The sequence below is a fragment of the Elephantulus edwardii genome, unplaced genomic scaffold (assembly GCF_000299155.1).
Source record: "Elephantulus edwardii isolate Elephantulus edwardi_28Jun2011 unplaced genomic scaffold, EleEdw1.0 scaffold00031, whole genome shotgun sequence".
Classification (NCBI taxonomy): domain Eukaryota; kingdom Metazoa; phylum Chordata; class Mammalia; order Macroscelidea; family Macroscelididae; genus Elephantulus; species Elephantulus edwardii.
In genome coordinates this window covers 9,940,437-9,966,451 of record NW_006399781.1, presented here as the reverse complement: position 1 = coordinate 9,966,451, position 26,015 = coordinate 9,940,437, and the positions used below count along the sequence as shown (strand labels likewise).

General features: G+C 44.3%; 1 protein-coding gene across 1 annotated transcript in view; it reads right to left on the bottom strand.

Moving 5' to 3' along the window:
* Nucleotides 1-1,759: 1,759 nt before the first annotated feature.
* Nucleotides 1,760-26,015, bottom strand: part of MAP3K13 (mitogen-activated protein kinase kinase kinase 13) — a 218,861-nt gene continuing 194,605 nt past the window's right edge. Inside the window, exons 8-14 of the mRNA XM_006884089.1 lie at nt 20,988-21,097; nt 19,883-19,999; nt 18,230-18,367; nt 11,892-12,669; nt 8,479-8,549; nt 3,441-3,738; nt 1,760-2,204 (exon numbers count right to left, since the gene is read on the bottom strand). Of these exons, the coding sequence (XP_006884151.1) occupies nt 2,103-2,204; nt 3,441-3,738; nt 8,479-8,549; nt 11,892-12,669; nt 18,230-18,367; nt 19,883-19,999; nt 20,988-21,097 (1,614 nt within the window). The 3' untranslated portion in view covers nt 1,760-2,102. The remainder of the gene's footprint in view (nt 2,205-3,440; nt 3,739-8,478; nt 8,550-11,891; nt 12,670-18,229; nt 18,368-19,882; nt 20,000-20,987; nt 21,098-26,015) is intronic.

The window sequence follows — 26,015 nt, the reverse complement described above, 5'->3', positions numbered from 1 at the left end:
CCCAATTGCCATTCCTTCATAAAAATCACATAGTTCATGGTTAGCAAGAAACACAATCATTGTGTAAACCACACCTTCTGATCGACAGAAAATGAGAACGATAATAATTATAAAATAAAATAACAATGATAATAATGCCATAACTTAAGATCTTTCATGTAGTCCCGCTACAGAATTTGTACAAAATGGAATAATTTAACGCAAACAATACTGTTCTCTGTATAAATTAGACATTTTCCTTCATCCTCACTAAGAGCTATACATTACAGACACTAAATTTAAAAAAAAAAAAATCAAAGTTTCAACATAAAGTGTAAACAAATGGAGGGCTCAAACAAGCAAAAGAAAGAAATGGCTTTAGGTTCCCTCCTGCTCCCCCCCTTCATTTGGCGATGCAATCCATGGAGCCCCGGGAAGGGGCGACATTTTCATCTGCATTGGAAGGGTTGTGACACCTGTGTGCTTGAGCCTTTCTTCATGGCAAACACAGGGCGGGATGCAGGAGTCCAGCCATCTGTTTCAGGTCCTGAGCCTAGAGGTCGTTTGACATTATCTACCTGGGAGACAGGGACTGGAACAACACCCGTTTGTACATAGAGTCTTAGATAAGAGTTTCCTTTAGAAGCCGAGGCACCACACAAAACCTTGAGATTCTTTTTTTTTTTTTCAGAGTCAGTAACACTGAAGACTGGAAGAGCCTTGTGCCTTTGGCCACGTAAGTCTTTGCTCAGCAATCAGTGGTTCTAATTTCCAAATCTAATTATGTACTCAAAACTGCACTACGGCGTGCTATCGATGCTAGTGATCCAAAAGGAAGTCAAGCACGTTTTAAAAGCAGCATTTACCAGAATGCTCTGTTGGTGGGAAGAGAAGTAGCCTCATGCACGTTGTTTATTTTGCCTCTATTCTGACAGTGGTAGCCAGTCCCTATACCTTTCAGGAGAGAATGAGTTAATAAATAAAGTCAAAGGGGATGGCATGGATTGGACATTGGACAGGCTCACACACACACTAGCTGCCTTCAAAGTCTGTCCTCCTGTTGGAACAAATGTGATGGTGGGAGACTGCAACCTGGTTCCAGAGAGGGGCGACCCCATCTCCAGGTAGCTCAACCAAGACACTCGGAACCACTTCTACCCCCAGGGGTTTCCTAACACTGTTGTACATTTTCTGTTGTCTTCTCTTGTCCTCTCTCTTCCTTCCTGAAGGAGGTGGTCCACAGGTAGAAAGGACATAAGCTACAAGCAAATGGCACTTGAATGGGAAAAGTCAACACACTGGTCAAAGTAGCACATCTGTCAAGGCCAAGATAAAGACAGCATTACAAAGGGAAGTGCTTGCCAAGCACAAGGTTTACCACTAACACTAAGTCTCGCTGCCAGATGCACTTGAAAGTATAAAGAACGGACAGTATCCACGTACACAGAGTTTCTTTTTTTTTTCCTCCCAGAGGAAGCACATGACCTGAAAGACTTAAGGTGAAAACCTCTAGTTACCAAACTTTGCCAGGCTTTTTCTATCACCCATCTGGTCAAACTGGTTGAACTTACTGTGATTTGCTCACAGGTTCCCTGGAATTGCTTTTCTTTTGTTCTTCCCTGTTTCCTCAAATGCTCACTATGTCTTGCTCTGGCTCTTGTTCAGTCACTTACAGCCAAAAGATCTGGTCCCTACTCAAGCAGCAATAAAGCTCTCAGTCCACCAATTCCCAATGACGAGGCTCCTAAATTCCATCCACTCTTCTTTCTTTTTTTTTTCTCAACAAATTATGGTGTCTCTCTCTATATATCATTTATAGTTCACTCTTTACAGTACAAAGTGTTAAAATGTCAAACAAAAATAAATATCAATGTTACAGTAGCTAGAATATTCAATAAAATAGATCCCTGCCATTCTTGATTGAAATGTTCAGTGAGACTTAATTTCATTTGGATTTTTCTGTTTCTGAGATTTGCGAAGTCTCATAGGTCCCTGTTATTGCAGCTCGTTTCTGGGGGTAGTGAAGATAGGGCAGCTCTCTCCCCAGGCGAGAAAGCAGGGAGAGAGTGGGAGCAAACGCCAGCACGCACGGCCGCGAGCTCTTCGGGACGGGTGTTCTTTCATTACCAGGTGGCAGAGCTGTAGTGTTTATTGGTCCTAACCGTGGCATCAGAACACTCGCCTTCTGAAGAGTCACAGTCCGAGTCTTCAAACTGCATAGGATTCTGCAAAGTCAAGGTGAAACAGAACCTTAACTCAATTCTGAAATCACTAAACGTGTACTGAATACTTCTCATGTGACAGGCATTGTGTGGAGGAAGGGGGAACAGAGAATTGAGTCCAGGTCCTGTCCTTGTGGGGCTTATGAGGAAAGAAGACACCTAAAGATAATGATGTTTCAGCTACACCTAAGGAGATTTTGAAGAATTCAAATCCTGTAACCAACCTATCTAGTAAAATTATTTAATTTAGCAATAGCTTAATGAGGGGTCTTCTGTTTAAAGATTATTCCTGAGCATGGTGGTGGTTGTTTCTGATTGCCTTTTAGTCGAGCATGACTCATAGTGACCCTATGAACAAAAGGCCTGAAGCCTCTTTACAGCTGTCAACATCTATCAAAGATCATAGAGTTTCCAGAGGCATGTTATTTAGGAAGGGGATGCCACTCTTTGGGATTCATCTCGTCTGACCCAGATCGTGTTTATGATCTCATTTTCCTGACTTGATTGCTAGAACTTTCTCTTTAATATTTCCTAGATTAAGAGTGCTACTGAAACCTACACAGCACCCATAACACCATCTGAGCCTCCTCTGACAGACAGGTGGTGACTGTGTTGAGGTGCACAGACCAGGAGTTGAACCCAGGTCTCCTGCATGGAAGGCGAGAATTCTACCACCGGGCCACCACTTTCCCCTTCTTAAGGCGGTTCTTGTTATGTGCCATCGAGTTAGAACCGACATACAGCTGACCCTCCAGTGAGTTTTCAAAGGCTGTAAATTCCACGGGAGGTGACAGCCCATCTTTCTCCTGTGGAGAAGCTGGTGGATTCAAACCCTATGCCTTTGGGTTGGCAGTGCAACCTCTTACCACGAAGCCTCCATAACTCCAATCAAATATAAAATATTTGAATATAAAATAAAGTAAATGTACTTTGTAACAGAATCAAGAGAATAGTGGGAATACAGACCCAGAGCATCATATCCTTACCTAGGCTGGAAAGAGGTGATGTTTGAGCTATATATGGAATGAAGGATTCCTGAATAGTTCAAGGTTTGTGTCTCATTTAGGAGAAGCTGCTCTTATTTTTAGAAGCTCTTTTGATCATTATATCTACTTTACAGAGGCAGTTACTGAATTAGATCTACTAAATGACAATCTTAAAGGCCCTTGGGACTCTGAAGGTGATCTGGCCCCGCAGAGCTCCGGGGAGGGAACAGCACCGAGCGGGAAGGACACCCACCTCGTAACCTCGCTCCTCCACACACAGCTTGCCCAGAGACATCTGTGTCTTCACGCGGTTCACGGCACATTCCTTGTCCGAGAGCCCGTCCGAATGTGATGATATCTCAATGGGGATCTCTGGCGTCTGGGACAGCAGGTCCTCCAGCTTCTCGGCCAGGCGGTCTTCAAGTTTGCCAGCTAGCTCGTCAGGGCTGTTTGAGTGGTCGCTGGTATTTCCCTCCTCACCATCAGACACAGAGAAATTCTCAGAGCTGAACGTTGAATAGGACTGACAGCTGCTGATACAGCGATGGGGCCTGAAAACACAGAGAGCCAGACGGCCTTCAGCCTAAGAGTGTCTCCTCACCCCTCTCCGTCTGCTAGTCACAGCCCTGGGCACAAGCTTTCCCTGAAGGGAGATTCTACTCCAGACAGGAGGAAGCCACTCTGTTTTAAAGCCACAGAGATGGAAGGCTGACCTGCTTTTTTCATTTAAGTGGCTAACCGCTTCACTCCAAAGCCGAATGAGTGGTGTACTTGAGTCTTTGAAGAAAGTAGTAGGCCTGGTCCCATTGTGTGACACACATGCTGTAGAAATGCCCAAATGGACATTGTACTCCTTACTCAGAGCCACAGGTTCTACAGGTGTGAGAGATTCTAGATCCTTGGGTCTCAGAAAAGTGGAGCCAGAGAAGGCAAGAGATTTCTTATGGATCAAAAATTGTCTCTCAACATCTGTAAATCCTAAACCTCTGCAGCATTGGATATAATTCCATTTGAGAAAAGGGTTTCTTTGTTTTGTTTTGTTTGTAAGAGCATTTCCGTGTAGGATGTATTCTAAGCCAATCACCTTTGAGATCTAAAACAGACAGGTCTGGCACAGAAGGGAAGACCCCCACACCACATTAACATCATGAAGGAGCTGAGGGGCAGAGGCTGAGAGAGAAGGACCTTCATCCAGAGCAGACTGGGGAAATTTTCTCCTAGAGGAGATACCCTGAATTGGACCTTGTGACCTCTGGTCTGTGAGAAGATAAATGTCTGTTAGTTAAAACTAACCGTTTGTGAAAGAACAGATTGGAGGTGATATATGATTGAGTATTAAGGTTAGCACAGGAATCCAGAATTAGAGAAGTGCACAGAGAAGTGTACTCGGGGTGGGGGGTGGGGGGAAAGGGATGGGGGAATTGTATACTAATGAAGGAATTTTTTTCCCCCTTTTTCTTTTTTGGAGAGGGGAGCGGACTGGTGGGGAGGGGTGGGCAGGGAGAAAAGTGCGGCAATGAATGAATGGAAATCCAAAACCTCTGTAAATGTCTATTAAAATTAATTAAAAAGAAAACAAACAAACCAAAAAACCCCTAACCATTTGAATTTCTCCTACAGCTCCACCTGATAGCTCAGACAGGTCTTCAGAGAAGGCCAAGTGGAGGCTACTGCTTCGTGGTCCTCCCCAGCTGCTCCTCTGCTGACCATGTGCCTGCCGCAGAGCCCATGGCCCTGGGGGACAGCAGCCTGGACAGCCAACCGGAGGGCTCAGGAAGGAGCGATCACTCTGTGGTGGGCTCGTGGCTCGCCCCAGTCAACATTCTGGGTTTAGCTCCAATGAAGCAAAATTTCTGAGGGGAGATTTCATAAAGGCACCTTGTCTTTTCCTGTTGTTTCTAGACAGCCTGGCAAATGAGCATACTAGAGAGGTGCTCTGATCCCCGAAGCCTGCAAGTCTGGGGGATGGGCTCCACCAGCAGCCCCGTGCCTCCTCTTGTTGAGGTTTAAGACTTGCAAACCTGACACAGGGTTGCTATGAGTTGGAACCGACTCGACAGTGAGAAGCAGTGAGAAGGAATCAATTAGCTTATGCTGCTAAAGAACAAATGATGCACCACATCAAGACAAAGGTAAACAACCCAATCGTGAAGTGGGCACAGGATATGAACAGACACCTCACCAAGGAAGACAATCAAATGGAGAACAACACATGACAAAATGTTCAAAATCCCTAGCTCTAAGAGAGATGTAAATTAAGACAACTATGAGGTATCATCTCACCCCAGTAAGACTAGCAAAATTTAACAAAGCAGCAAACAACAAATGCTGGTGAGGTTGTGGAGAAACTGGAACTGTTATTCACTGTTGGTGGGAGTGTAAAATGGTGCAACCACTATGGAAGGCTGTATGGCACTGTTTCAAAAAGTTGGAAGTAGAAATAGCTTTTGACCTAGCAATTCTGCTACTGGGAATATAACCTAAAGAAATCAGAACTTCCACCCAAACAGATATAAGTACACTTAGGTTTATTGCTGTGTTGTTCACAATACCAAAGAGATGGAAACAAAGTGCCCATCAACAAACGAATGGACAGAGAAGCTGTGGATCAATGAACGGAATAGCGCACAGCACTGAAAAACAAGGAACTCATGAAATATTATACAAAATGGGTGACCCTGGAGGACATTATGATGAGTGAAATATCTCTATCTCAGTCATAGAAGGACAAATACTGCATAGTGCCACTGTTGTAAAACGGGACTAACATGGGGGCTGGGGGAAACTAAGAAAAGAAGGGAATAAATAATATATACTGCATTGAAATAGATGAGGGAGAGAACTGTATAAAAGGAATATGTGATTAAGTATTATCTGCATGACAACAATCCAGAATAAGAGGTACAGAGCAAAGAAGACTAGGGGATTGTGGGGCGGAATAAGAGGTACAGAGCAAAGAAGACTAGGGGATTGTGGGGCGGAAGGAAACTGCAACAGTGAAAGAACCTTTTTTAAAGAGAAAAGTGAACTGGGGGAGGGGGCAGGGAGGAAAATGTTCAACAATGAATGAATGGAAATTCAAGTTCTCTATATACTTTCGCTAAAATCTCAATTAAAAGAAAAAAAATTTTAAAAAGAACAAATGATAAAAACACTGTCCCCCCTCTGCCCTGAGCATTAATCTGATCTTTTTTGTATTTCTCCATACAAAGTGATTTTGATGGCATATAATCTGTGCCTGGTTGAGAAGTGAACCAGAGGAGAGAAAGAGAATGAGGAAGGGATGAAGCGGAGGAGGAGGAGGAGGGAGAGCAGGACACGTGAAAAGGTCAATCAAGAGTCCAGCTGAAGGACGCCCATGTGCGAAAGGGAAATTAAAGCAGTGCTCTCATGGTTTCCCAAACCCAGCAATCCAGAAGAGAGGCCGGTGAGGATACTATAAAAAGCAAACCTGTGCAGTACAAATGGAAATTAACTTGCCTCACAGCAGAAAAGCAAGGTGGGAAGCCTTCAGGTGGGCTGAGCTCGTGACGTGAGATGCAATGGGAGCCACATATTCCTAACGCCAGTAGGTTGTATTCAGGGAACAAAAAGACATGTTTCACCCCACTCACTCTCATCGCAGGGGAGGAACCAGCATTCACGGAGACACGAAGGTGACAATAGCAGGGTGACATGCACAAGGCAGGCAATGAGAGCAGATATCAACTACACACTGGCACATGGGCCCGGAGCACAATGTACCGAAGGGCTTGCCCTTATGCACCTTTGTGTTGGCCCAGACTCACCATCAACCCCATCTGAGGACAACAGATCCAAAGCCTGCCTGGTCCTCCCGGGCCATCCTCACCACCTCTGCTGTAGTCACTGTGTCACTCTGTCTCACTGAGGGGTTCCCCCCACCTTGCCGACTCCCTACTTTTCCAAGCATGGAATTCCTTACTAGAAGGGAATCCCTGTCCCTGGAAAGGTACAAATCCCCTTCCAGGGAGACTTTTCAAGCCATATTCATCAAGAACTGAATATTATTAGCAGAATAGCCCATCTGGGAGGAAAATACTGTCCTTAACTCCAAAGAAAAAGTAGGTAGAAGACAAAAAACCAAAACAAAACAAAAAGCAAACTGCAAGGCCACCGCTGAGTTGATTGCACTGTGTCTATAGGAGAGCAGAGCTGCCCCACTGGTTTTTGCAGGCTGTAATCTTTACCGCAGCAGACTGCCTCACCAGGCTTGCATGGAGTGGATGGTGGATTTGAACTGCTGACCTTTGCGTTAGGCCACTGTGACAGCAGGGCTCATCAAAGCAGGCAGATGTGGTCCTTTAATCCTACCAGCAACACTGTCATCCCTGGTTAAGCAGGAATTAATACTAAGGCCGGTTTGAATGAGAACTCACGTAGCCATACTTAATAAGTGGTCTCAAATAAAGAACAAATCAATAAAACAGCATGGCCTCAGCAAAATAGGAATAGAAGGGAATTTCCTCAACACAGGGAGAAGTATTTATACAAACCCAAGAGCCAACATCATTCTCAATGGAGAAAGACTGTAGGCATTCGCCTTGTGAGCAGGGACCAGACAAGGTTGCTCACTTTCCCCATCCCTATTCAAGACTGTAGGGAAAGTACTTGTGACGGCAATATGACAAAAGAAGGGAAAAAAGGGCCTCCAGATCTGCAAAGAGGTGGTAAAACTGTTACTACATGGAGATGATATGCTATTGTACACCAAAAACCCAAAGGACTCAACCAAAAAACTGTTACACTTAGCAGGCCAATTTAGTTGAGTGGCAGGGTATCAAAAAGCCCCCAACAGCCACAAACAGCATGACCATCTCTTACAAATTGCCTCCTGTAGTTTCAATTTTCACCTTGAGTCCAGATTGACATATTCTTCTTAAAGCTCTTAGGAAGCAAACGATGATGAACTAAATGGCATGGTCCACAAATGATGATGACCTAAGTGATGAACGCAGTCCACGTGGAGCTGCACTGCTAACCCCAGGGCAGGGCTTCTCTGAAGGGGTTAATCCAGGAGTCAAAGATGGGGAATGACTTCCGTATGATTATAGCCTCAGGAGCCTCTGGAGGGTCAGCTACAAGTCAAATCCAACTTGACAGCAACGAGTGAAAGGATCTGGTATCACACAAGCCAACTGGCAAAATGTAGCAAAGGGGAAAAACCCTTCCAAATTTCCTCATAACATCAGAAGATTGGGGTTGAACAGGAGATGTGGAGAGCTCAAGACTTCCCCCATCACCCTGAAAGCAAAGAAGTGTGTTAGTTTTACCTCTGTCTTCGTGGAAATTCAACTTCACTATCTACTTCCCCTTCTTCCTCTTCTGAGGAGTCATCTCCACTCTGAGGAGAACAAGGAGAAAACGAAATGGATTTTAGTTTCTTTCTCTCTCCTGCAGACAGTGTAGAGAATTTCATTATCATTAAAACATAGAGTAGTCGCTCATTGAATGTCAACTCCAAACACATACATCCTCCTTCATTCATCATGCAGCACCCTCATGAGGACAGGCCCTGTATTAAGGGTTTGGAAGACACACAGAGAGAGCTGAGTGAGACTTTCATCTTTACGCTGGTGAGGTGAAGGCTCATGACTGTGTTTAAAGGTGAGTGGTGGAGAAGGGATCTTGGCGTCTGGGGCAATCTCTGTAAACACTGTCGTAAAAAGTTCCAGGTTCTCTGTCTTTGAGACTCCGCCAGGAAGAAAGCTTTTAGTTCTTCAGAGATCTCTCAGTTCTTTTCCATTCTCACTTTACCAATCACTTTTGCACTAAAGTCACTACACTTGTGTCATCTCTTCTGTTAAGAATACTATATAAGGATCAGACCCTGTATTACTGGAATGATATCTTGTACTGCATCGTTCACTCCACCGTTAGCGCTATGTGGCACAGCTGTGAACTGAACGGTCAGTAGATGCAGCAGTCTGCTTCTGTAAATACTTCAGTCACAGAAACATGATGGGACTGTTCTACCTTGTCTCACAGGGTTACTATGAGTCAGGATCGACTCGATGGCAGCAGTACTGACTTAGGCATACAAACTAGATGCTTAATAAATGTTTATTGAGTTAAAGTGCTGGCACGGATACTGGAGATCTGCTTGCAAAGCCTGAAGCCCTGTGGTTTGTCTAGAACCCTAGGCGAGTATCACATAGGAAGAGATGGGCTTCCTTTACAGAAGAAATCCCATCTTGCATCAAGGACATAAGAACATGCATACTGCAGATAAACCACCCTCAGCCAGAGGGCCATGGCAGTAGAGTAGATGGTGGGTAACTGATTACAAGTGGTGGTGGTGGTGGTGGTGTTATGTGTCGTCAAATCACCTGTGACTCATAGCAACCCTATGTACAACAGCGCTGAACCCTCCTCTATCCTGAGTCAAACTCAGTAGTTTGCCAAATATTGAGATTAATTTATCTCTTTAAAATTCAACAAGGGAAAAGAAACCAACTAAGTTCAGTAAAGGGAAAAGAAATGAGGGGGAAAAATCAGTTCTAAAATATCACTTCTGACCTAAAGCTATTCTGCTAGGCTTTCCTGTGTGCAGCGGCAGGAGTGGAGTCCCACTGACTGCTGAGATGAGAACTCTGCCGTGGGACACCTGTGGAAGCAGACGCAGGCAGGACAGAAGGCTGTTCTGACAAGGCCAGAGATACAGAGTGTATGTCCCATGGCTACAGATCCAGAGACAGCGCCTCAGCTTTGGACTGTGAGTACAGGATTCTTTCTAGGGTGATGAAAACGTTCCAACGTTGGTTGTGGTGATGGTGCACAAGCCTGTGGCCATGTGTTTAAAAAATGGAATTGTGTCTTTGAAAACTGTGAATTCTACAGTATGTAGATTATGTTGCAACAAAGCTATTACAAAAAAGAAAAAAAATACAGGCAGCTATCAGAAGGGTTAGGGAATGGAGAATGGATTAGCCCAAATCCAGTGCACAACTTAAAACCCACTTTGATGTCTAGGAAAGCACTGTTAGTGGCAGCCCCATGTGGAAGAAGAAACAGTTCCGAGACACAGCCTTCAGGCTTCGGTTTCTCTCCTACTAAACATAGAGCTGACTCGAGCATATTTCTGCCCTTTTATTCTTCGTACTACACTTCTGATGGATGATGATGAAGGTGAGGGTAAAAATCACTGAGTGGCTTTTTACCATGTGCCAAATAATTTTCATACACAACCAGTAACAGAAACTAATATATCTTGGGAGCTTGTCATGTTAGACCTTTTCTAAGTTAATATATATATATATATATATATATATATATATATATTCTAAATGATAACAAAATATATATATTGTTGATGATTGCCTTAGAGTCAAGAACGACTCATAGCGACACTATGGACAAAAGGCCTGAAGCCCCTCCACAGCTATGGACATTTACCAAAGTTCATAGAATTTCCAGAAGCATGTTGTTTAGGAAGTGGAAGCCGTTCCTGCTTCCAATGTATATATTAGGTATGTGTGTATATATATACACACACATACATACATACACATATATATAACTTAACTACTGCCACTGAGTTGATTCTGAGGCTGTAAATCTTTATGGGAGGAGGCTGTCCATTTTTCTCCTGTGAGCAGCTGGCAGACTCAAGTCGCTGACCTTTTGGTTAGCCGTGCAATTCTTAATGCCCTACAGCACTAGAGCTTCTTTTTATGTAAACATATGTACACAATATGTATATTTAATCCTTACATGAAAAGATTAATATAATCTTTATCTGCTATCTATCTATCTATCTATCATCTACCGACCTACCTCACTCATCTATCTATCTATCTATGGAACTCTGACGGCAATGCCCGTGTTGCTAACCGAAAGGCAGAGCCTCTGTGATGGTTCAAATCCAGCAGTGGCTCAGCTGGAGAAGGGTGGGCAATCTCTTCTTGTGTGTTTGCAGCTTCTGAAAACAAGCCAGAAAGGGTCAGCTATGAGTAAGTTCTGACTTGATGGGCAATTTATTGATAGATATTTATTCAATCTTCCCAATAACCAATGAGTCCATTCAAAGGTATCAAATAATGTCACCAAGGTCACACAGGGAGTGGAAGAGCCTGGTCTTGAACACAGACATGTCTGACTTCATGCTTCTGCCTGTTACCACTGTGGCAGACTACTGTCCAGCTAATGAAGGGGGAGAGGAAGGAAGAATCAGGTTTCAGTGACTGAGAACTGACTGCCTCATGGTTGTTACTGATTAAGGCAGTGTTTTCCAAAGTGTATTCTGAATAAAGTTAGTTCCTTGTGGGTTTGAATAGACACTATGTTTAGAAGGTGCTTCCTTCAAGTAAATGAGGGAAATGCTGGGTTAAACCAGTTCACTGCATAGGAAGAGCCTCCAAGAAGAGACAAAGAATGGGACCCTTCCTTCTTGCAACATCACTCAGGACTAGGATTTTTGGGTAGTGGCTTCCAACTCTTTCTGTTACATATCCACAACATTTGTTTTTAAAATGTCTTTCTAAATTATGCCCAGCTGAGGCAGTCTCCTGGTTCAGAATTTCCCAGTGGAGATTCCCTAGTTTCTTATGTTAATACAGAAAGATCATCAAACATCTACTTGTGTTTGCTAGCTCGCCCTTTTCAAAATGGAGATTTGTTCTCTACATGTGGTCACACAAGTGACATGACAGACTGATGCTCTTTGAAGGCTGTCATTACCCTTTACCTTCTGAAGGGGCCTTGTTTTTCGAGGTAGCACTGGGGGGGTGATGTGCTGGGGGTCGCTGAGGGACGACGCAGACCTACAGCCGCCGAAGTAATTTTCTTCCAATTTCTCAGAACCCTGGGTGTTTTCCAAGAGGGGATTGTGTGCTGGTGACTTGGAAAGGCTGGGGGTCCTCCCTGCAGGCTCTGCGGAGGAGGGGGCTTCTAAATACCCCTGCTGTTCTGGCCTGCACTGGAGGCAGGGGTCATAAGGGTCAGCCTGACAACAGCCCCAGGGGCCAGCCTGGTCCTGGTCTGGCTCAGAACTCCTCCAGCAGTCTGCTGCCATGGCTGTGGAGATGAGGTCGGGGCTGGAGCCAGGCATCTGTCTCTGAGCGTGGTTGCTGAGTGGGCTCCGCAGGGCGGCTGCCGGGCCGAAATACCGCAGGTTGTTGGCGCAGGTGGCAATGTCCTGTCCGTGCATATTGAGTCTGGGGTGGTGGCTCTGGGCCATGGCGGGAGGGGGCTGCTGGTACTGCTGCTGCAGAGGCTCATGAGGGTCCTGGGGCTGAGCGTGGGGCAGATAAGGGGGATGGGGCGCATTTTCCTGGGCTGGCTGGTTTTTCAGGATGCCTGCAAAGTCACTGTGGCTGCCTCTGCTGTTCCCCCGGCGGTGGCGCGGCTTGCTTCGATAGCGGCTCTTGCTGCTTGAGGTGGACATTTTGGGACTTCCAGACACAGGCGACGCACTGGGAGGCATCTCTGTACTGGGGATGCCTTCAGATCTCAGCAGATCTGGCCTGGGAGAAGAGAAAACGGGGTTAGTTTTAAACAGATGAAAACACACTCAAATTAGGCAAATCTATTGATGAAGTTATACAAGTGTTCAGGTCTTTCGTTCATAGGGCTGCTATGAGTCTTCTACAACTCATCAGCCCTTAACAACAACAACAACAACACAACCCCAGCCTTAAAATATCCCCATCTTTTGAATCAGCAGTCAAACATGCAGGAATTTACCCACTGGGGACAAGGGCCATGCACACAGATGCCTGTTTAAAGATGACATGCTATTAAGTTGTCTACAATAGTGAAATGTGGGAAACTACTTAATTTTCCACTTTTGGAGGACTTGTATTCTTTCTGCACTTTACTAGTCTTAGGACGTAGTCCCCTTTAAATTTGAATCCTCCTTGGAGGTAAGGGCAGTGAAACTTCATCTCACATACTTTGGGCATGTGGTTTGGAGGGGCCAATCCTAGGAAAAAGAGATCATGCTGGAAACGGTGGAGGGTCACTGAAGGAGGGGAAAACCCTCAACAAGATAGAGCGACACAGTGACTCTTAACTGCGGGCTCGAGTGTGTCAGAGAGGGTGAGGCTGGCACAGGACAGCAGAGTTCAGATCCACTGTTCACGGGGTCGCTATGAGTGGTAGCTGACCTGATGGCACCTAGCTTCAACCCTACAGATTTCTTGATCTCTCAGTGGCAGTGTGCGAAGGGCAGTGTGCGAAGGGCAGTGTGCAAGGATGTTTGCCAGAAATCAGAAATCTGTCTCCTGATGGATATGGATAGACCCCATGAGGGATCACAAGGCGAAGTGGTCTGGCACTGGGGAAGGAAATCTTAGCTTCATGGGGCAGGCGGCTAGATGCAGGAACTTTGTTCTAGACTGGGACTATGCTGTCCCCATCTTTTTTAATGTAAAGGACATTGGCAAGGAGTCTTACTCATAGTAAGGACTCAATGAGTGTTTAAGGAACGATAAGGAAGGGCGAGGCAGAGCAGAGAACAGCACCAAGCCCAAGAAGGTGAGCGGAGCCAGTGAGAGAGGGGCTAGTGAGAAGTGGCATGGGCAGGGTGCACTTTCATCCCAGAGGGGAGAAGACCTCTCAGGGCCCTGTTTTCAAGTATCTCCAGGGCCAGTCCCTTAGCAGGAGGAAGTCAGAGGCCTGGAGGAAACCCTGACAATAAGACACACACACATAAACAAATGGTTTCTGAAACTGATGAGTTGATTCAGGGCAGAGATACTGAAGTTCCAGGAAGCACCACCACCTTTTTATAACAGCCTCACCCATCTCTAATACCAGGTAGCTCTCAATCAAGAGATTTCAGAGCTGAAAGGGCTCTTTTTTAAAAATCAGTCTTTTCTCAGATACGTACTTGTTAGAAGCTTGCATATAGGATAGAAGTGGAAGTGACTGAAGAGTGTTGACGCTCTCCCCTGGAGGACTTGCCCTCCTCATCCCCTCTGCCTCTGGTCACCTCTGAGATCTTGTACTTTGATCTGATCCTACCTCTGCCATATGTGGTGAGGATGCAGCCCAAGTGACTCATGGTCACACAGACAGTGTAAGGACACAGACATGAAGGGTCTCATCTCCTGGCTGGTTTATGCAACAGAGTGGAAATGTGAAGATGCATATAAACCACTTCAGGACTTCAGTGAAATGGACACTGTCATTCAGCAGGTCTGGGCTGGGGCCTAACATTTTTGCATTTCTTGTGCCCCTAAAATGCTCAGCTGAGGACCAGGCTTTGAACGGTCATGGATCCAGGGATGGTAGAGCACAGAAAATGTGGGGATAATCCAGGTATTTTATCATTTGTACAAAACCTGGGTAGAAAGCTGTCAGAGAAGAACAACATAAATATTCTCCACTAGTAGAGAATAACAGAAAATTAGTAAGACAATTTCCGTCTGTCAAAGATGGAAAAATTGTTAGACCCAGGAAGACAAGACTATCCTGCTGAGTTCTAGCTCTGACAGGCTTCACTGCAGTTTGGATTTATTTTTATTCATGCCACAGCAGAGTGACCAGGATTCCGACAGTTTTAAAACGCATTCTTGGTTTGTGTTTTCTTGTTCACTGCCTTTAGCTGGAGTCTCGCTCAGGTTTGAACCCATTTTGTCCTATTCTGTTAACTTAGCGAGAACAGAGCCAAGTCTTCATTATCTGGGGAGGACTGAGGCTTGTGCAGAGCTTGGCAAGAAAGGATGCCTGCAAGAGTTTTCTAAAATTAAACTACTACAAGGAAAATGTGTTGCATCTAGTAGAAAGAAAAGACAGTCTAATTTTAGGTATTCACAAATTCCTTTTTTTTGAGCTCTGGTGCCGTAGTCCGTAGGAAGTCACGCTCCCAGCCCAAAAACTGAATCTCTCTGGCAGTTTGAATGCACCAACAGCTTGTAGGAGGAAGATGGGCAACTTTTCATGCATTTACAGCCTCAGAAACCTAACACAGGGGCAGTATCTTACTTAATCTTGACAGAACCTCATGCAGGAGTAGAATGAAGGGAACTCTATGACTAGGTCTGGACCTCAAACCAGTCTGAACTGCTTTAGTCATGATGGAGGGAAATAGGAAAAATTCAGGAATAGACCTGAATTTTTGAAAATTTGGGTGAAGCCAAATTATAACTGGAATGAGGAAAATGATGATGCAAGTCCCTGGAATGTATGACTTAGAAGAAAAAAAGAGTGGGCTGTGTCAGGAATTGATATGGAATGTTGTTGTTGTTGTTATGTGCCGTCGAGTCGCTTGCGACTCATAGCGACCCTATGTACAACAGCCCTAAACTCTGCTCTGTCCTGTGCCAATTGCACCATCTCCGATACACCCATCCCAATTGCCCCAGTCACTGAATCAATCCACTTCATAGAGGGCCTTCCCCTCCTGTGCTGTCCCTCCACCCTCCCAAGCATGATATTCCTCTCCAGGTCCCTCCTCACAACACGTCCAAAGTATGTTAGACGGAGCCTCAGAATCTTTGCCTCCAAGGAGCCACCTGGTTTAACCCTTTCCAGGATGAATCTGTTTGTTTTCCTAGCAGTCCATGGTATTTTCAATACTCTTCTCCAGCACCACAGCTCAAAGGCATCAATTCTCCTTCTATCCTCCCTGGTCATTGTCCAACTCTCTGATAGGAATATTACCAAGACTGTGGAGAGCAATGTACATTTAAAGCACTGTGGTCAGCCAGTCTTTGAGCAGGCCACTGTTGTCTCTGACTCTGCTGCTTAAGAGACTTGGTTCCTATGTAATATACATTCTGATCTTGTTTTCTAAAAGGAAGATTAATTCTTTAACAAGGCATTGACTTTAATTTTTCTCATTTTGGTGTCTGTTCCAAGAACCCACATTTTACAAATTTGACTCCATCCTGGTTTTGTCTCATTGACTATGACTGAACTGGGAAGAACTAGTTCAAAGTCTCTGGCTAAGGATAGATGGTTAGCAAAGCTTCTAATTTTTTTTTTTTTATTTTGAAAGTGTTTTATTATCTTTAAAAAAATATGTAAAAACAATCATGCATAATTTCAATAAATGCTACATGTACAACTCAGAAACAGTGATTACATTAAAGCTGTACAAACATTTTAGTTACCTTCGCCAATTTGTCCACCACCACTGATTGAAAGGTACTGCTCCCTAAGCCTCTCATCTTTTTGAATTGTTGTCAGTTTGATTTCATATAGACAGCTCTTTAAAGGAGTATAAGGTAGATATTCATTACTTACTATGATAAACCATGTTTTATTCAAAGACGACTTCAGGGGATAGTTTTTATCCCAACTCCTAGCTTTTGATTTTCATGGTGGGTTCACAGATATTTATAATATTATTAAAAATAATGAATCAATAAAAGTGATCCATGCGTGGATCAATGTGTCATAAATCAAGAATGGTGACTGGTCCAATTCTGGGCATTAAGGATCATAAAAAAGAAACACAACCATGCCATTTTACCCTTGAGTACTCTGGGGTTGAAAGGTTAAGTGGCATGTCCCAAATTACATAGCTTATACTAGGCAGGGGTGGGGTGGGGTGCTATGGATTGTATTGTTAACCACAAAGTTAGCAGTTCGACTCCACCAGGTGCTCTGTGATGAAAAGATGAGGTGATCTGTTTTGACTTGATGGTAATTGGTTTTTGGGTTTTTAAAAAATTCTGTCGATTTTTATTAGGCAACGTCTCCAAAAACCATACCGTAAACATATTTAATTATCCCCTCTCATAGTTTCCAAGGGGTTTAGTTGCCTGAGGCCGCAACTCAGTAGTCAGACGTCAAGCAGATCTTTTTGGACCTGTTCTGTTCTCCTTTCTGAGCCACTTCTCTGCCTTGAGGCACTCATGTTGTGAGTGGGGTGCCTTCCAGTTGAGTATGACCCCTAGAAACCCTGTGAACAACAGACATGAACTCTGACCTGTCCTGTGCCACCCTCATCCCTGATACACTTGGGCCCATTGCTGCAGTCACTGTGTCAGTCCATCTTATTGAGGTCTTCCTCTCTTTTGTTGACCCTCCACAGTTGGGGTTTGTTTTTGACGTGTGTTTTGGTTTTGGTTTTTTATTGTAACAGGCTGAGCCAAGTCAGGTTTGTTTGTTTCTCTCCTTATTATACCATGCTAACGCAGTAAAAATATATGCCTAAAGTAGTAAACAAATGACTAAGGATGACAGAAGAAGCCTGCAAGTTGTGGTACTGGAGAAGAGTCTTGAACATACCATGGACTGCCAAGAAAACAAAGAGGTCTGTCTTGGAGAGGGTGAAACCAAGTTTCTCCTTGGAGGCTAGGATTTTGAAGCTCTGTCTCACTTGTTTTGAGCACGTGGCCAGGAGAGACTGGTCCATGGAGAAGAAAATCATGCTCGGAAGGGTACGTGGACAGCCCAGGAGAGGAAGACCCCAGATGAAATGGATTGATATAGTGACTGGGATGATGGGGGTTGGTGTGTTGGAATTAGTGAAACTGGCTGAGGACAGGGATGGGTTCAGAGGTCACTATATATAGCAGGTGACTCAATGGCACATAGTAACAATAACATACTATGACAGGTTTGGAAGCAGGAGTGGCATCTACTTCCTAAACAACATGCCTCCAGAAACTCTATGAACTTTGATAAATGTCAATAGCTGTAGAAAGGCTTCAGGCCTTTTGTTCAAAGGGCCTCTATGAGTCATGCTCGACTTGATGGCAATCAACAACAACCCAACAAAGTAGTAAAAATGAGATTCCTAGAGTCCATAAAGTGGAGTCCTGGTGACTCCGTGGTTTAGTGCGGGACTGCTAACTAAAGGTCAGCAATTTAAACCCACCGTCTGTTGTGTACTAGAGGGCCTAAGGGGCTGGCAGTGACTGGATGGCAGGGGCTTGTCTTCAAGTCCTCGGCACACTTTCCTTCCCCTTCCTACCCTGTTCTCTCTGGAGGCAAGCGTGCCAGTCACCCCACTGGCCAAGCCCACACCTGTGTGGCCTGCATCTCCCATCACGCTTTGGGGGCATGCTTCTCCCTCCCCTGGTCCTGCACTGCTGTCACTGGAACACCTGGTCATTTCCGGCACCTCACCTTCTGGTCTGCACCCCCGGCTTGTGCGGGGTGCCCTTCCTTTTCATGAGTCTCTCCATGGTGTTGGGGTGGATTATCGGGCGGACAGGGTGCCGTTTGTAAGTCCCGGGGTACTTCTTTTCCACCGCTTGCTCACGTCTGCAAAGTGATAGGATAAGACATCCCAGTCACCGGCAGTGTGCAGGAGGGGGACTGGCTTTACAGGCTAATTCCAGCCAAGGTTCTGGCTACATGTTAACTGAGAAAGGCTGAGTAACAAGGCTGACTACTCACGTGGAAAGGGGTGGGAGGCAAGGAAATAGTAAAATTCAACTCAAACTCAAGGCCACTGAGTAGATTCCACCTCACAGCAACCCTCTATCATGTTTCTGAGACTGTTTCCAGGGTGGAGACTGCCCTTCTCTCTTCCCCAGAGGGTGGTAGATTGGAACGGGTGGAGATAAGGGACCTTTGGATTAGCAGTGCAACATGCGGCCACTTACACCCCCAGAACAAACCTGATTTCATTTGGTCGTTCAGCCTCCATTTGGACTCAGGGATGACATTCTCTCATCCTGCACACCTTGTGGGGAACGTGATACAGTGGCCAATGTCCACACGTTCAGTAGCTGGCTGCTGTTTTAAGGAGCTCTGGTGACATGATGCCTAACACTGCATGTTAATGTTGCTAACCAAAAAGGTCAGCAGTTCAAATCTACCAGGTATTTTGGAGTCAAAAGATAGGCAGTCTCCTCTTGAGACGATTCGCACCTTGGAAACCTGAAGGATAATCAACTTGAGGTGCTGGGGTTTCGCTGGGTTGTTTTTTTATCCCCAGTTCTGATGGCACAGATGGCTTAGCTGCTAGCTACACACTTGAGGATTTGCACCCACCAGCTGTTCTGTGGGAAAAAGATGTGGGAGCTTGCTTCTGTAAATGTCCTACAGAGTCACTGTGAGTTGGAATCTACTTGAAAGCAATGTTATATCAAGTTTGGGTTTTTGGTAGCCGTCTTATTTTGGTGAGGACCCCAGGACTTTGCTACCACCATCAAGAAACCACTTTGGGTAGTTACTTTACTTCTCTAGACTACATCTGGTACAACCGGTTAAATGTATAACTGGAGTTGCTGCCCAAAGGCAGGTGGTTCGAATCCCCCAGATGCTCCCTGGGAGAAAGATGGGTAATCTCCTCCTGTGGATTTACAGCTTCTGAAACCCCAATGGAGAGTCAGTAATGACTCCAGATGACTCTGATTTACTCTGATGCCTAAGAAGGAAGACACTTTGCTGCCCAATGCTCATTACTGCAAAAATTCCCCTGGAACATAGTTCTATTCTGAATACACTGGGCTCTGTATAATTTGGAATCAACAGCAACCAGCTTGGTTGTCCAAATGGGAACACTTTCTCTGAATGGCTCTGTGGAGTGAAGCTGCTGCATACACCTGTCAAATGCATGGTTCCCTATAATCAGCAGCAGCTCCAGGGGCAACTGTACCCACCACAGCCTCATCAGGGACAGGCGCCTGTGCACAGCTCATCCCCTGAGGGCTGCTGGGTGAACGAAAACACTTTCTGCCAGTTCTGAGCAGCGGCCGAACGAAGAGTAAGACATGTCTGCTGACTGACAGGCTCAAATCATCAGGGACGGACGCCAGTCAGGATACATACTTAATGAGCTCCTTCTCCCGCATTTCCAGCTGCAGCATGATGGCACTCAGTTCCATGTATAAATTATTAGCTCGCTCGAGTTTTCTCTCATAGTGCTCACGAATATCCAACGCATGCCTAAGAAAAGAAATGCAAGGTTAGTCCGGGAGACCAACTGGGGGTGGGGTGTGGGGTGGAGAAGAATGAAGGTCAGCCTTAATGAAGCAAGAAACAAATGGTTTACCCCAGAAGCATTTGCCTCATGCACTCAGTATGTTGAACAAAATGGAGTGGGAGACGGAAAGCCAAGTCCCAGACTTAGTTTATCCTCAAGGGTCACATGTCGTCACACCAAACAGCCAGAAGAGCCAGAGAGAAAACCTACATGGGATTTGTGTATAATTTGTGGCTCCTGTCTGGGTCATGTTGACAAAATCCATACTTAAATTCTCTGACCTCATCTGCTAACCTATAAGTCACTTCAGTCATCAGTAGCTTCATAGGAACACAGTACAGTATGCTTACATTTTAATGGAACTATGTATGTAGTTATAGCTGATCCCAGGATCGCTGATTTATATTTAACCATGACACAGATAACACCCTGTCCAATATTGTGGTTATCTGCATATATGTTTTGTTTGTATCCTTTAACAGATTGTAAGCATCTCAGACCAGGGACTTAAATATTACACATTTCTGGGCTTCAAAGACAGCTAGAACACAGCAGTTGAACATAGAAGCAGAATTTCCTCAGGAATCTTTGTCACAGAAATAAAAGGGACACTAGCTAGCCTGGGAGGAGAAGATACAAAGAAAGGCTAAGTTTTAAGGTGACTTTTAAGGAATCCTGGTGGTGCAGTGTGTTATGTGCTGGGCGGCTAAGGGAACACCTGTTGGAATTGACCCCATGGCAGTGGGCTTAGTTTTGGTTTGGTTTAAGGAGTCTAACAATAAGGACAATAAAGGAAAAGGTGCATGCGAAGTGATTCAAAGAGGTCTCCTGATGCCCACAGCCCGGGGATGAAGGGAGGGGAGGAGCCTGGGGATGAGGAGGGGAGGAGCCTGGGGATGAGGAGGGGAGGAGCCTAGGGATGAGGGGAGGGAAGGGGTGAGGCCAGCCAACCTGAGCTCTTCTCTTCGCCTCCGGATCAGCTCTTCATCCAAGCGGTGTATACAAGTCCCTTCGCTTTTGATCTTCTCAAAGTGCTTTTTCACTTCTTCTCTCCACTCAGCCTGAGGACCAAGTAGATATTGTCAGTATTCTTGGAATTTCAATGCTCCATGGAACAACTATGTTGTTGTTATGCACCGTCAAGTCGGAACCAACCTATAGCTGACCCCACAGTGGGTTTTCAGAGGCAGTAAATCACTTGAGAGGAAACTGCTCGTCCTTTTCCCTTGGAGCAGCTGGCGGATTCAGACATGTACATTGTGTTCCAAACAGTCCTTCATTTACATTCTATTTCTTTCTTTTATATTGTGGGTTTTTAATCCATCCCTTACAATTATCCCTCCAACAACTACTTTAATGAAGGCATGTAAGCCAGCTACTTTATGCCTCATGCCCTAGTATCCCCCTTTTAGATAGTCAATTGTCCCATCTCTGTAGAACCAGTACTCGGAGGAAACAAGCATGTCCCTTTTGTTGAAGGATCCTCTGTTCAAAATGGAAACTTAGAGCATCTGCATCTGTTAGCATCATCCAGTGCAGAGCAAACCATCTGGTTGCAGCATCAAACCTAACTCACAGCATGGATCATTTTCTCTTCACCTGGTCGGGTCAACTCCTCCCCAGCCATCTGCGGTTGATTCAAATGGGCATCAGCTGCAAGCTCAGGAGCCCACATGTCTCCCTGAACTCCGGACCTCCTGGTCTCCTCCCTCAACCTGAACCCCCACAGGGGGCCAAGTTGCGTCAACAGGCCAGGGGTCCTCACGACTCCCTGCTCTTCAAGCCAACAAGCCTTCTGCTCATCCACACATCCGTGTGAGTGGGGTGGGCAGCGCTGAAGGAGCATGCCTGAGCTCAGCCTGTTTCTCCGTTGTTGTATTCCTCCCACTTCCACTCCTGTGGACCCAAGCGATGGCTGTGAGAGAGCATACTCCACCCTCAAGTCCTGGAGGTGGGGTCTGTCTGATGGGCGCCAACTTTACCGTGCCTCAGAAGCCAAACTGCTTGTTCCAGTTATATAACATCAGTCTCTCTCTCTCTCTCTTTTTTTTAAATTTTCTCATCTCCTATTTGCCTTCTTTAAAATGTGAGTCTCTTCCATCAACAGCCCAATGTAGGTCCACAAATCGAGTCAAATGCAAATCTCCTCAGAGCACTGTGCAGAACTCAATCTTCCTCTCAACCATGCCCCAGCCCTCATTCCAAGATTCTACGTTTAACTAGCTTATCTCCAGGGCAGATCTTCCCTTTTAATATTCCAAATTAAGAACCGGCTAAAGGTGGAACTACATGCTTTCTAAACTACAATTTCTAACATTCATTTATACACATTTTCTTCATCCTCTGCTCCTTAAAAAAATTTTATTTGCATAAAACAACCCTTACACCCTGCACTTTATCCATGTACGTTGTACCCAACTCAATTTTCATACACACTGTACTTCATACAGTTAACCATCACCTGTCTATTTTATTACACTGTGTCCCCAAGACCCCAGTGGTCCTCCCCCAAAGTCTGTCTCCCCAAAACCTCCACCATAGCAGTGATCATCGCTCCTTTCCCTTTTCAACCCTTCCCTCTCCCTCCTTTTTTTTATTTTCATGCAATAGTTCGTTTATCTTGTACTTCGTTCAAGTACACTGTGTTCTACACAATCCTCCATCCGCATCATGCTTCACAGAACCATTGACATACACTATTTTACACCATCAACCACCACTGAGCTGTGTCTACTATTAAACTATCTCTTCAAGTCCCCATTAAATCTTTCCCAGTCCTTCACCCCTCTCACCCAATCTGCCCACTGAACTCTGCTATCCTAGGGATTTCCATACTTCCCTTTTCCTCCCATCCCCCTAACCCTTATCCCTTTTGGACATTGACACACATCTAACTTATAGTTAGTTAGTTAGAAGGTCTTCCTTCTAATTTTGCAGTGATTCTATGTAGTATTTATCCTTATAAGACGGAGTAAGTTTACTCATTATAATGCTTTCTAGGCTCTTCCATTTCATATAGTATTTTACAAAATAATTATTTCTTAGTACTTAGTATTCTATTGTGTTAATGTACCACAATTTCTCAATCCACTCATTTGTTCTTGGACATTTAGGCTGTTTTCATTTTCTTGCTATTGTGAAAAGTGCTGGTATGAGCATACTTATCTCTGTTCCTGTGTCAGTTCTAAGTTCCTTGGGGTTTGTTTCTAGAGTGCAATAGCTGAGTCATACGGGATGCTTATGTTCACCTCTTTGAGGAAATGCCAAACTGCCTTCCAGAATGGTTGTACCATTTTACCATCCCACCAGCAACTCATGAGAGATCAAATCCCTCCACACCCCCGCCAACATTCACTGCCTGCTGTCCTGTTAAACTTTGCTACTGCTACTGGGGTGAGTTGTATCTCCTTGTCTACACGATTTCTATTCCATTATAAAACAGTGTCTCTTTTCCAATTCCCTTGTAGTACTGGTCACCAGAAATATCACAGGTGGCCCACTGGCCATCACCTTTGGGAAAAGAGTAAGTCAAGATGGGTCACTGATGTACCTTCACCAGAAAGAACAGCTCTGATGACCACACGGGGAGGTGCATCTGTCTCTGAGAATATGATCATCTTTATAAGTGGCACCAGAATTCCTCCTAGGCTTTGTTCAGGAAAATATCTTGAGGAAATATTTGGAGTGGAAGATCCTATGGGTATGAACATCAGGGGATGGGCATAAAAATAACAGGAAACTATACAGGATGTGGGGGTGATGGAGTGAATCAGAAATAAAAAAGGAAGAGAGGGAGTGTGAGCTAGATTATGGCCAAGTAATTTAGTAGTTCAACTGTTCAATGGCAAATAGCAACAGCCACCACCATTATTTTAGGACAGGAATGATGTCTAATATGTGATTTAAGTTGTCCAAAATGGAAAGCTCTTCAGCTTTTCTCAACCTTCAGGAAAGTCTCTGGTATTTACCTTGGTGGGAAGGGGCAGAAATTCATATTTGGCTCAAGGACAGAACAAAGATAAAGTAGACTGGTTGGCGTTGGAAAGAGACACAAAGTTTAGGGAGGCAAAGCCAATATGGTCATAAGATAGGGACTTCTCCAGGAGTTGACAGAACTGTTTTTGCAACATTGGACTTTCCACAGATCATGACGAAATTTTAATCCAATTTAATCTTAATTTTAGAGGACAGGCAATCCTCTGCTGGAATATGTTCTATAGGCAGTTTCCAGTAAGGAAGCTAAAAAGAGAAATTTCAGTACATTTGGCCTTTTGTGACTAAGATATTTCACTCAGTACAGAGGTAATAATTTATGGTGTGATTTATGGCTGTGATGCTGAACACTATGACACTGATGTGTCAAATGCGATAATGGTTACTCATGGTGGACAATGTTTGGTGGAGCTCCCTGATTAAAACAAGCTTGGAAGCAGAAGTGACATCCACTTCCAAAACAGCTTGCTTCCAGAAACCGTATGAAGTTGGAGAAAGGATGAAAGTTATACAAGTGTTCAGGTCTTTTGTTCATAGGGTCACTATGAGTCATCTACGACTTGACGGCACTTAACAACATTATGTCCTCCAGGGTCACTAACTTTGTATAATAGTTTCTGAGTTCCTTGTTTTTTAGTGCTGTGTAGTGTTCCATTATGTGAATATCCTACAGCTTCTTGATCCATTCATTTGTTGATGGGCACTTGGGTTGCTTCCATCTCTTTGCTATTGTGAACAAGACTGCAATAAACATGAGTGTGCATATATCTGCCTGGGTAACAGTTCTGGTTTATTTAGGGTATATTCCCAGTAGTAGAACTACTGAGTCAAATGGTATTTCTATTTCCAACTTTTTGAGAAAGTGCCATATAGCCTTCCAGAGTGGTTGCACCATTTTACTCTCCCACTAACAGGGTTGGGAGAAAACGAAGAAAAGAGGGGATAAATAATGAACATGACACTGAAATAGATGAGGGAAAGAACTGTCTAAAAGAAATAAATGATTAGGTATTATCTGCATGACAATAGTCTAGAATAAGAGGTGCACAGCAAAGTGGATTGGAGGCGACAGAGGGAGGAAATATCAACAATGAAAGAATCTTTTTAGAGGGAGCTCTGGTGGCCTAGTGGTAAGAAGCTGCACTGAAATCCCAGAGCTGCATGGTTCAAATCCACCATATGCTTTGCTGGAGAAGGAGGGACAATCTCCCCCTGTACCAGTCAGATCCAATTTAATGGTTGGTTGTTAAATTTAATGGTACACAACTAAAATAATAGCATAAAATTAAAAAAATTAAAAAGAAAGAATCTTTTTAAAGAGAAAAGTGGGGTGGGTAGGGAGGAAAATTAGCAACAGTGAATGAAAAGAAATCCAAGTTTTCTGTAAAGGTTTGTTAAAATATCAATTAAAAAAAGAGAGATTTCTTCATTAAGTATAGAACGCCTTCCCAAGAACTTGATGAGACAAAGAAAATTTCCAGTGAAGGGCATATATATGGTTAAATGTTTCTAATACTTGCCCCCAAAACTATTCTACATGTAGACTCATATGAAGGTATCCAGGTGAATTATGGAAGAAGCTATTCTCACTTAATTGTCAAACTGTGGAAAGTTTTCCCCAATATAGCTATTTTTCACCTATTTTAATGGAAAGAAATTTTATTGCATTTACTTTAAAAAAATTATCACTCTGCTTATTTGTTTAGAAAGAGGTACTCCTATGGTTTGGTAAGAGCCTACGATAATATCTAACAGTAAATGCAGGTTTGGTAGAGCTACAGTTAATATTGCTTTCTCCATCCTCAGAACAAAGCTATGGTGCAGAGAATATTTGAGCTTTTAGAGATGAAAGGATGATAAGCCCCATCAACAAACGAATGGCTAGAGAAGCTGTGGTATATTCGCACAATGGAATACTATGCTGCATTGAAAAACAAGGAACTCATGAAATATTATTCAAAATGGTTGACTCTGGAGAACATTATG